This window comes from Heptranchias perlo, chromosome 5 (assembly GCF_035084215.1).
Source record: "Heptranchias perlo isolate sHepPer1 chromosome 5, sHepPer1.hap1, whole genome shotgun sequence".
Classification (NCBI taxonomy): Eukaryota; Metazoa; Chordata; class Chondrichthyes; order Hexanchiformes; family Hexanchidae; genus Heptranchias; species Heptranchias perlo.
In genome coordinates this window covers 50015150-50027928 of record NC_090329.1, presented here as the reverse complement: position 1 = coordinate 50027928, position 12779 = coordinate 50015150, and the positions used below count along the sequence as shown (strand labels likewise).

The following is a 12779-nucleotide window of genomic DNA, read 5'->3' as shown; positions in this document are numbered from 1 at the left end:
ACTTCCGCAGGAGAACCGAGAAAAAAATAAGTAAATATGTGCCATGGCACTCAAACCCAGTGATTTGAAAGTCGCACGTTAGTGGTTAACGCGCAGTAACCCAGCACCATCAAACAGTGGCATCATCCGAGTATTACTGCATGCTTTGAGGGGCACTATACGTTCAACTGCACCTGCAATCTGTTTGCTGCTAATGTCACACAGCAGTATGAATCGGATATGAAAAACTATAATTCTAGCATTTTTCCAAAACCACCCAAGTGTTTTATACAAGGGACGACGATTATAAAGGAGCAAAACGGAGATTATCTTTGTGCTAGCAGTGCAGAACATTGATCGAAATTGCATCCTTATTCAGAATTCATGTGCGGATTAATGCTATCCCAGGAATTAAATCTCGTGGTTTCCGAGCCCATATTCTTAAAAAGTTATATTTTTAAAAAACTTTTGCTGGGATAAAGTTTGAGCCAATCAGAAGCGCAGTGGGGGCGCCCTGCTCCGCGGATGGCTGTGGTTGCTCGAGTTTGAGCGGCGTTCTCTCTAATGTAACCAAGTCAGCCATCCGGGGGGAAGGTGAGTGTGCAAACTCCATCGAAAGCCATCTGAACGCACGTTCGGCCACCGGCTTAAACTCCTCCGACCTTGGACACAAGCTCTCTCAGAATGGATATACCGAAGGCTGCAGCCCTTGTGTGGTGTGCCCTTTGCTGTTGTTGGGATTTTCTTTATGTCCTCGAAGCTGCTACGCTGAGATCTCTGCAGGATTCCTCTTCTCAGGATGGTCCTGGCTCCTCATCATCTCTGGACAGAAAGCAGGACCGGACCTTCAGGCGCCATCACATTCGCACCGGCACGGTATTGCCTCATGAGTACATGATGTCACTTTACAGGACCTTGTCGGAGAGTGAAAGCAAAGGTTTGAACAGCAGTCTGGTCCGAGCCCGAACCCGTGCCAACACTGTCACCAGCTTCGTGGACCAAGGAAATGGTGGGTAAAAAGGGGATTCCGTTAAAATAGCAGAAAGCTCGCCGTTTTAACTGGAATGCGCTCTTAACTGTAACCTGTAAACGGCTCAGCGGCGCGGAATACAAGTAATTGTCGTTTCCATCTTCCAGCAGCCATTCTCCCACTCCAATTCTAATCAATTCTCTTGAATAAATAAATAGAGGCACGGGTTAACTACATATCTATATATTTAGATGTAGGCTTATAGATACGGACAGAGAGATACATCAACTCATTAACCTGATCTCAAGCAGGCTGCATGCTCAGTCTACAGCTGGGACATGTCCTGAGAAAGAGACGTTGATCCAAAATTACTATAAGAATTCCTAAAATGTAATTGCCAGAAGCATTTCTGCAGTTAAAGTCGCAGAGCTACCGACTGAACCAACCGTTTGACGGAATAAACTTTTGCTAAAATCTACTGTTTCTTGCGCTTTGCAATTTGAGGTTGCATGAGAGGTGCCGGGCATTCGCATATTGATAGTCCCTCGGAATTCGTTTTATGGATGTAGATTCGCTGGCGCACCATTGATGTTCTCGACAAATAGAGAGGGTCGAAATAGCGACAGTACCTGGCCACAAAGCATGCTGAAGGGTACAGTAAATCTCCAGAGACCTGAAGTCAATCCTGTACCTGTTCTGGACAGGGATTTCAGTTGTATAAGTTTTAATTTCTGGGTATATGAGGGGCCGGACAGCACTTAAACCTAATGGGGCGGACGATCTCATGTTAAGCAGTCAGATAACATGTTAGATGTTGCCGGATGTGATCTATATATAATCTGTAGTATGTGTATGTGGGCGATGCATTGAGGAGAAACTGACGCGGCTAAGTGTAGAACATTTAATTATATTAAACGACACATGTTTCCCGTTTAATATTCGAAATCATATAAACCCCACGCAGCCGTTCAAGTCGGGTTAGGTCACCGTTCAAAGCCTTTCGACCCAAATTTGCAAAAAAAAAATGTTGGGGGTGGGGGGTTAATTTTGAGAAGAAAGTGATCGTATTTCCAGTGAAGCCAATAAAACAATGGGCTTGGGATACGCGATAACGTTGTGATCAAAGAAGGATGTCATCTTGTCAAGATTATGTTAAAGGAGCTCCCGTTATATCTCATATCACTGCGCCTACTTTCCTTGTACTAAATAAAAGCAGAAAATGCTGGAAATACACTACAGGTCCGCCAGGAACTGAAAAAAAAGGCAGGTTAACGGTTTGGATATCGTTCTTTCAGATGCTGATGGTGTGTTGTGTATGTCCAACGCTTCCAGTTTTATTTTATGTCTTGCACCGTCTCTTTTAGTCGGCTGTTTAAATGTTGCCAGAAATACGGCTGCTCATTGCCGATTTAAATGAAGTTTAACTGGGTACCATCTGGGTTTTATTAATCTCTGCTGGGGCACCATTCGAACATGTAGCAATGAAATTGACTAATTTCAGACGGAAATACTGTTTTATTATATCCCTCTGTGGAAACGTGTTTCTAGTTCTTAACGCCTAAATAATCGATAAGAAAACAAAACCACTATTAAGTAGCTAGCAAAATCATCCCCCTCACACACACATTTCCACCGCCCCCACTGCAGCACCATCTTAAATCTTGTTCGGAAAAATGTTCTCAATATCGCCAATAAAATGAAATAGGACACGATTAATACAAATTCTATTTGGGATAACTGGTGGCGGGTTCGTACACATCCCTTCGAAAGGATAAATAATATTTCATTTATAAACTCAGCCTTTTAAAGAAAGGAAGGTGAGTGATGTTTGGATGTAGTTTGAAAGGCAGCCAAAATGTATGTTTCTTTTTTTAACTGTTTCTTACCACAGTTACACGGCAGTTCCGAAGCCCAAGACAACGTGTGTATATCCTGTATTAAAGGGTTTGCTCAGGAAGGAGACATGAAGAATGGAAACACATGAATAATTTCAGCGACTGACTGACAGGGTTGACAGGTTGTCAAAATTATCCTTGTCTCTGAGGAGAAAACATAACCATATTATTACCTTATACACACATAACGTCGCTTATCGCATTTGAAGAGGTAACAGCCTATGAACAGTAATCATACACAAACTCTGTTCTGGGTGAGGTACCTTAATGTTTCAATGCAGTAATACTAGAGAGTGTAACATTACAAACGACACGCCAGTGCAGTTAAATTGGCTATTGGGAATTAAGTAGGAGTGAATCCCAGGCAGATTTAAGGCTGGACGTACAGACACTGTCGTTTGATAAACTGCTTGTTGCTGCAGCTTCGTTGGTGTTTGTCCTAAACCTAGCGGTGAAGTTGTTGAAACAACCTAAGTCAGTCCACGAAATAAAAAAAATGAAAGAATGCTTAATTTTTTAAAATAGAAATACACGTGGTTTGTTCAGACAGGAAGCTCTCATCCATCTGTTAATTTGCGTGTCAGTTTTGGAGATTGTTGACGAACGGCATTTTCTTTTACGCTAAGTTTGTCACAAGGCGAGCCAACCACAAATGGGGCCATTCACATTTAACAGTGGATGTTATTTCAATGCCTAAACATTAACAAAATTCGCCAGGCAGAAATCCGCAAGTCACGCATGACACCAAGAAGAACATTAAACCATTTCTAAATTGCTTAAACCATGTCAAATCAAAGTATTATTCGTTTTATTACAAGGAGGTATTTCGGCAAAGGTTCAGCCTAAAGTTGAATGGAGTTTCCAGTAGTGTGGTGACTAATGCTGCACGTTTAGAGCATGTGACATTTCCGATGCGAATGGAAACAGCCGAGATTCTGCTCCCATTTGGAAGCTCGGCAGTAAATCAAATTGCGGTTTCTGCGTGTCTGCGTATATATCGTACACACTTTGTAAAACTATTGAACAGGAAGCCTCCATATAACGTCTGAATAGATTTTAGATTTCCTAACATTTGCTGCAGTTCCCCCACTAATTATTATTACAGTTTTAGCAGCCAAGGCACAAAGGAGTCCAACAGTTTGCGCCAGATTCCCACAAAGTTTTTCTTGTTATTTGCCCTTTCCATTCCAGCACGTATGGTCCGGGGTTCTATGCAGATGTTTGCGTTTTATCCTGTACACTTGATCCACTTCTTTGCGAATTAGCCCAGATGCTAAAATTCTTTTCTATCCAGCTCATACCATTAGCTACCAGCGCTCACCTTAGTAGGACAGTGTTGAAAATATAATACAAAGAAAAGACTTGCATTTATATAGAGCCTTTCACGACCTCAGGGCGTCCCAAAGCGCTTTACAGACAATTACGTACTTTTTAAAGTGTAGGTACTGTTGTAATGTAGGAATGAATCCAAACAGCGTGAATTATGATAATTAGATAGTTAATAAATATAGCCTGGGTGACACATTTGAAGAAGTAACAGCCTATAAAGAATAATCGCACACAAGCTCTGAATTAAAGATTCTGGGCGAGATATCCTAATGTTTCCATGCAGTAATACCAGTGAGTGTGGCAATACAAACAATACGCCAGTCCAGTTAAATTGGTTAGGGCTGGACTAGTAACAAGTGATGAGAAGTTCTCTAGACAACTTCAGAGTCTGCTACACTCACGTTCTGGTAAGGTGATCCGCGTTTTTTTTTAAAGCACCGAAACATTTTCTAAACAGAGTGGATATCTGGGATTTGATAAATCCAGAGAGCATTCATGGGTAATGTCATTCCATCGTAAAAGGTATCAGGAAGTGCCACATTCAATATATACCTGTTACAGTGAGACACAAAGCCGGTTTCTTCAGCAGTATTGCAGAGCAAGCAAGGCGCCGGCAATAACCTGCCATTAATAGGGATATAAAGAACGCGAGGCAGGTGTTTACATTCACAAACCATCTGTTTTTCACGTCACCTGCAAAACCTATTTTATGTCCTGAGAAAATGGATGGGGCAGTTGTTCGCTCTCCTGGTAATTCTAAAAGTACCGTACCGCAGCATTGCACTAAGTGGCTGTGTTTATCCACACAAAACACCGGTATTTACATTTTTTTTAAAGTGGCGCTGTTTACTGTTTGGTGACCCCGCTGATGAATAGAATCCACATAAAGAACAAATTGTGCATTGATTTTTCAATCATGTGCTGGCACCCGACAATAACCTGTAGGAGACGACTTTTTAAAATGTACAATGAATCTGCTGTGTTTTGTTTTCATATCAGATTACTAGTGACGTCAAATTATCTTTTCGACATTCTACATACTTTAAAACCGCAGAGAGAAATAAACAAGTGATGTAAACAGGACTGTTAATATTCTACATAAAAGCCGTTTGAGTAGCTGTACTTAATCCCAGATTAAAACACAGGTATCTATCACACTAGAGCAACCTCAGTCTACATGGTCACTGGGTGTAAGGCCCACGGGTGCATTAAATGACCATTTGTTGGTTCTGAAGTTGTTGGTGAAAGTAATTCAACCCATGTCACACACACACACACTTGGCACATCCACGTTTCTATTCGGGCAAATGCGTTTGTATTTCGTAAATATAATCTTGAAGGCTTGGATTCGATGCTCCCGATACGGATCTATAACATGTCGTTGTGCCGTATCATTACTCAGACAATAGCGGCTGTTAGGGGATAAGGGGGGAAAAATCGCCATCCTGGAGCTAGTTTCCAAGCCACTGAGCGCAAATGTCTGCAGACATCGGAACCGCTTTAACAATCCAGTTAAAATTCTTATCGATCCAGATTAACCCAACAGAGTTTGGTGCGCGTTTGGGCTGTTAAATAGCTACAAGAATTCAATTGGATCCATGCGCTTTTAAAGCAAAATAGGCCTTAACTAAAGATCCAGCAAACTCTACATCAAACTCCAATTAAACGAATTAGCGAAATAAAGCAACATTACTTCACTCTACTTCCAAAGTCAAGCATTGCTGAGATGAATTTACGAGAGGAAAATCCCGAGGTGACCCTAACAGAGACGGAATTGCATTTAAACAGCAGACCATGACATGAGAAAATCGATATTACTTGGGACCTGACCCGGTCATTGATTTGTTTAAACGCGTTTTTTTCTCTCCATAATTTATTATTCACAGTTCACACAAAAGCCGAATGAATGATAGCAGCGGGCAAGGGTGCACAGGTAACCTTATCTGGTTTGTATCTAAGTGAATTATCAGAAAGAAATGTGTTTCAAATGCGGTTCACCAGAAGGCAGAGGTTAACGTGCAATTAGCATTTCAGCGCCGTGTCTAGCTGCGAGAAATGTTGATGTATCCATCAGCACTGGTTCGATCTCACTGTTAATTTACAACGTGAGTAATGCGTTCACCCAGTGCGCGCCCTGGAATGAAACTACTGTATACTAAAGATTTCCCCCTAGAACTGTCATGTAGTTCAGTGGGGGAGTATGACGGGGGTCAAGGCGTTTATCTCAGTTTCAAATAATGTCAGTCTTCTCTGTTAATAAGTCAAGGGGATTACTAAACTATATTCCCAGAACAGGAAAGAAGCAAGTTAGTAGCAGGGAGAGATTTGTATTGCTTGGTTACATTCTGATAAATGCACAGCTAATTACCAATAATTCTTGGCTCCTCACCTTTTGTGGCATGGCTGAGTTCTACAGCCAGCTTGGCTTCCGAAAATAAAATGAAAAATGTTTTTTGGATGCTAAAAAAAACAGAAATAAGGTCGTGACCGGCCTCCCAAGTATACTGAAACTCCAAAGTTGCTATGTCACACTTGTTTGACTTGGCACCACTTGGTATAACTTCAATATAATAACAATGAAAAGCTTCCAAGGCTGGAAATCTGAAATAAAAACATGAAATACTGAAAGTTCCCAGCAGATGCCTGTAAAGACAAAATACGAGTTATGATGTTTCCAGCGCGTGGCCCTTCATTACCTGAAACATCACAACCTATCATTTCTCTCTGCAGACGCTGACTGATCTGGTGTGCATTTCCAGCATTTTCTGCTTTTACTGCAGTATAATTTCGACCCCAATACAAACTGAGACTTTAAACGTGTCCAGATAGTCCACCGAATCTCCTGGGAATGTTAGAAACACACATCCCAATTTTGCTAATGTTGTAAGACTATAAAAACAGACACTCCTTTCCGCAGTCTTTGTTGGAAGAAAGTGCATGCTTCTTCCTGCATTCTTTAACGTTAGAAGCAAATGGATGTTCCAGCGTCAGAAAGAAAATCGAATCACTGGGGGAGAAGAGGTCTGTGCATGCATTCAAGGTTCTTTTGTCGCTGACTACAGTACTATCTATAGAGGCACCCATAGCGGTATAACGCTGGTCTGCTTTGCTGCGAGTGGCACTGGGCGGAGACCCTATTAATATAATTGCATAATCAGAGTTTACTACAGTAATGTGGTTCCACTGTGCTGAGATCTATAATTGAGCATTTTGTGAGAAGAGATTAAAATAAAGTATATTACGGGCTCAGAAACATCCGTTGACCACTGCAGATGAATTTCCACTCAGTCAATATAAACTACACAGCAGTGTAACAACGTCTAACCTCGGCTGTTATCAGCTTGTAAGATCACAACAGAGAACAGATTGACAGTTAGCCGCGCTGAAGCAGGTCAAACCAAATCTTCTGGGTTTTGGACGGTAGTAAACAGACGAATTGGTCTGTGCACTAGGGCGGAAAAATATCTTTAATCAGCCCTTCCTCTCTTTCCTTTGGCAACAAACTTTCTTTTCCCGAATCCCTAAATTCGTCATTGCAATATACAGTAGTTACCGAAATAAAGAGGAATGCTTGCCTGGTGCTGTTCTGGGAGCGAGTTTATCATTGCTGTTACGGTGCATTGCTCCAGTTTCCTGAGATGTAACCAATGGGGATCTTTACATCAAAATGTAGCCACTGTTCTTTCACTTGCACGTGTATCAGGCTTCTGTGTATATCTCATTTTACTGTAATCGGAAATATTACAAAATTTCAGAAAACGAGGCTCTACAGAGTTTATAAAGAGTACAAAGATACTGAAAAGTAAATTGAACAGAGACGAGTCGATAAGGTGTAATATGATTATATCATACGACAATTAATTAGTTTTGGAGTTAATGGAATTAATCATAAGGAAATCCTTCTTGTCCATAACGGCTCGTATTGGTGTTGTGTACGATAAAACTAAGATAAAGGGCGCACGATTGAATGTAGTTACTTTTATTTAGTGCTTCTTCAAGCAAAGCAAACCAATGCCTAATGTAACGACTCGGCGGTTTCAATGACACAGATCCTTCCCTTTAACAAAAATAGATTTTAGTCCCAGCATGAGTTTTGGGATATATTTTTCTTTGCTTGTGTGCACCTCATATTTTTGTAATAATATAGAAAATATTACTTAAAGTAACACTACGCTCATTAATGGTTCGGTGAGTAGTTGAATCATAACGATACCAGTATTCACCCCTGGTTTGGGCTGAGTTCCCTGATCTTTGACGGAGTTAAATAGCAACCTTACAATTGGCTTCCGCACTATTGCGTTAGGGAGGGGAAACCATGCAGGGTTTCCATTCCTTATCACTCCAGTGATCCATGCTGGAAGTTGTATGTGTGTGTGTGTGGACATTGGGCAACGACAAGATAGGGCAGGGTTGTGATGCCCCCCGTGACCCAATATTCTGTCCAAACTCACGGTCAAGGCTCATACATCAATAATAGCCACTTGGGTAGTGGAAAGTGATCTGGGGAACGGGACCCATAAAGTAGTAAATGTCTTCAGAAGAAAATGGGAAAGAAGAAAATTGGTGAGAAAAATAAAAACAAAAATAACATTATGTATATGAGCAATTCTGTTTCTGATCTATTCGATAATGCACTTTACTGGTTATGGAACACCAGGCTACTAAAATAATAAGATATTTAATGCAGAGTGTACAGTTTTACAACTATGGGCACTCATGCTGTCTGTTGGCAAAATTTTGGTGCATTTATGGTTCTATACAGGTGGTACCTCTTTTTAAAAATATTTCCTATTGGGATGTGGGTGATGCTGGCAAGATTGCATCTATTGGCCATCCCTAGTTGCTTTGAGAAGATGGTGATGGAGCTTCTCTTTGAACTTTTACAATTCTTGTGCTGATGGTGCTCCCAAAAGTTGTTAGGTAGGGAATTCCAGGATATTGACCTAGTGGTGACGAAGGAATGGCAAAATATTTCTAAGTCAGGATGGTGTGTGACTTGAAGGGGAACTCGGAGGTGATGGTGTTCCCACAACATTGCTGCTCTTGTCCTTCTCAATGGTAGAGGTGGCAGGTGAGGGAAATGCTGTCAAAGTAATCTTGGTGAGTTGCTGCAGTGTATCCTGTAGATTGTACACACTGCAGCCATAGTGCACTGATGATGGAGGTGGTGAATATTGAGTTCAATGGCAGGGATGCCAATCAAGCAAATTACTCTGTTTGGATGGCTTCAAGCATTTTGAGCATTGTTTTCCATAACACTCCTGACCTAAGCCTTGTAGGCGGTGGAGAGGTTTTGAGGGGTCAAGAGGTGAACAACTCGTTGCAGAGTCCCCAGCCTCTTGTAGCCATGGTGTTGATATGGCTGGTCCATTTAAGGTTTTGGTTAATGGTAACTCCAACGATATTTATGGTGGGGGATTCAGCAATGGTGATGCCACTGAAAGTCAAGAATGAAGTGGTCGGGTTTTCTCTTGTTTGAGATAGTCATTACCAGGCACTTATGTGGCACAAATGTGGCATGTCACTCGTCAGACCAAGCCTGATTGTGGTCCAATTCTGCTGAAGGTTGGCACAGGCTGCTTCATTATTGAAAGAGTTGTCAATGGAGCTGAGTACTGTGGAATTGCCAGTGAACAGCCTCACCCCTGATCTTCTGATAAATGAAAGGTCATTGATGAAGCAGTTGAAGATGGTTGAGTCAAGAATCTTCCTTGCAGAACTCCTATAGCAATGTCTCGGGGTTGCAATGATTGGCCGACAATCACAATCATCTTCCTGTGTGAGTTATGGTTCCAGCCACTGAAGGATTTTCCCATTGATCTCAGTTTTGCTAGGGCTCCTTAGTACCATACTCATTCAGATGCTGCCCTGATGTCGAGGGCAAGTACTCTCAACTCTCCCTGATACTCAGCTCTTGTACACTTTATACTGCTTATCTAGAACTGCAGTTCTCCTGTCCAAAGATTACTGGTTGCAGTGTCGACATTATCCGAATATTTAAATTAACTCGGGGTAGATTTACAAAGCAGGTTTGACATCTCGTATGTGGTCTCTACGGCCAGATCAGGCCCGATTATGGCGTTGTATGAAGTGGAAACTGTTTTGGAGTACAAGCACGTCTTTAGTTTTTCTTTTGTTTTGCTACAACGTGAATAGGATGAGTAAAGATATAAAGATACATTCTTATAGAGATGGTGAATCTTTCAAACAGGTGGGGAGAGTAGAAACCCCACCAGAGTCTACTTCCTCAATGAAAGACCATTAGTCTCCTTTAGGTTAGTAATCGGGCGGTGCCTGTAACCTAACTGTCTAATAAAATACCCAAAATAAAAATAACTGAAATATACAGCAGGTAGATCAATATTTGAAAAGAGAAAATATATGTTAAGGTTTGGAGCAGACCCCAAATAAAAATAAAATGCGACCAATTAGATGTGTCCCAGTATAACAATATAATATTTTCCTGAACAATAAATACCGACCAATTATAAAATTATCAAAGTTTTATAAGTTTGTACAACTATCTTTAACTTGTACATTTATAATATATTTTTCATGATCTACTTTTCCCTATTTCAGTGTTGGTTTTATCTTTTCTTTGTTTCTTGTGTACACGCATTTTCCTTCTTTCACCTTTCTCCCGTTGCTTCGTACGTGACCTCTGCTGAGTTGAATCTCTCGCTTTTTTTCAGACGGAGCCTCCTTTGAGAAGAAGCAGCGATACCTGTTTGATATCTCCAACCTGCCAACCACGGACGAGCTTGTGGGAGCCGAGTTGAGGATTTTCAGAAAGTTCCCTGAAAACCTGCACGCGGCGCTGTCCCGGGGAGGCAGCATGTATCGGATTTTACTTTATTCTTGCCAAGAGCTGGGAAATCACCCACCAAAACGACTCGATTCCCGGACAGTTGACATCCTGGACGCCGATTCATCTAAATGGCAAGTGTTTGACGTGTGGGAATTAATGAAAAGCCACATCCCTGCGAGCCTACTGTGTTTAGATGTGGAAATTATTTCCGATTACTCCCAGGAGGCTTCAGATCCCAGACTTTTGGGATTTAATCGCTCTGATCTCCAGCCTCAGGAAAAAGCCCTTCTGGTGGCGTTCAGCAACACGGGAAAAAGGGAAAACCTCTTCCGGGAGATCAGAGATAAGATCAAATCGCTGGGTGGATCGGATTCACTACAAGCCAGTCATGAACCCAATGTCAAGCGCCGTAGGAAAAGGAGAACTGCGTTTTCAAGCAGACCCGGCAGAGGAAGCGGCAAAAAAGCCAGATCGAGATGTAGCAGGAAACCTCTTCATGTCAACTTCAAGGAACTGGGCTGGGACGACTGGATCATTGCGCCTTTAGATTACGAGGCGTACCATTGTGAAGGGATCTGCGATTTCCCGCTCAGGTCCCATCTTGAACCCACTAACCATGCCATCATACAAACGTTGATGAACTCCATGGATCCGGAGTCAACGCCGCCCAGCTGCTGTGTCCCAGCCAAACTCAGCCCTATTAGCATTTTGTACATAGATTCGGGCAACAATGTGGTTTATAAGCAGTACGAAGACATGGTGGTGGAATCGTGTGGATGCAGGTAGCGCCCTGCGATTGGTCGACGAGAGACCAGTGGTTCCCCCCATCTGATTTTACGATGAAGCTAAATACTGCAGCGGGTTGATAAAGCTAAGGCGCCAAATTGCTCTAAAATGCATCTCACCGAGGTCACGCCGGGAGGGAGGCTCATCTTTGGTGAAAGGGAATGGCGACTTTCTGGGGTTTGAGGGACCCTGCATCAAAATTAGCGAAAGAGTCAACAGTCTTATGTCTCAACACTTTGTGAATTGGATTATGAGACACACACAAACACACACATTCTTAATTTGAAATTAGGCGGAAGGAAGCAGTTGATGCTTACAGATTTTTTTAAAAAAAACCTCCAGGGACGGGTGCTGACAGGTTGGGAAGTTCACTTAAACGTAAAATCCATTCCATCTGCTACTTTTGTAGCGTGACTTAGCGCCCACATTCAGTCATTATTTGCAATCTGATCATTGAATTGCCCTAGCGGGGGCATCCCTACTGTAGTGAAGCAGCGGCCGATCTGGTTTTGATCATTATTAACATGTGCTAACAAACGTGAGTCAGCTGCAAGCGGAAGGCCGAGACTGCAATCATTGAAAAGAAATCCCAGCTCTATACTTGCAGAGATCATACATTTACATATCATAAATTAACCCCTTGAGGACTGAAACTCAAACTTGTTTCGGTAATATACCTGCCCCCTACCCACGGTGGGGGCAAATTCGACTGTTAAAATAGCAGAATAGCAAAATAACAGAACGGTACAATTCTATTTAAATGAAACCAAATACAGTGATTTATTTTTATTTTTGATTAAGTAGAAAATTACTCCATTACAATTCTAAATCAGTTAGACCAGTCTGTACATTGTACAAGTCTGATTAGGATTTTATGATATCTATTCCACCGTAAACTGGCACCAATGCTGGATTAGAACTGTTTAAAACATCCCCCTGATCTAAACGATTTCATCTGAAGCAATTGTGTATGGTTGCTTCCACCGTTTCAATGGTAGCAGCTCCATTGAGC

The 12779-nt window shown here is 41.8% G+C and overlaps 1 protein-coding gene across 1 annotated transcript; it reads left to right on the top strand.

Annotated features, from left to right (window-relative positions):
* Positions 1-663: 663 nt before the first annotated feature.
* Positions 664-12127, top strand: gdf7 (growth differentiation factor 7). Its single transcript, XM_067984343.1, has 2 exons — positions 664-988; positions 10866-12127. The coding sequence occupies exons 1-2, from the start codon at positions 664-666 to the stop codon at positions 11765-11767; spliced, it is 1227 nt and encodes a 408-aa protein (XP_067840444.1). The 3' UTR covers positions 11768-12127.
* The last annotated feature ends 652 nt before the right edge of the window (positions 12128-12779 follow it).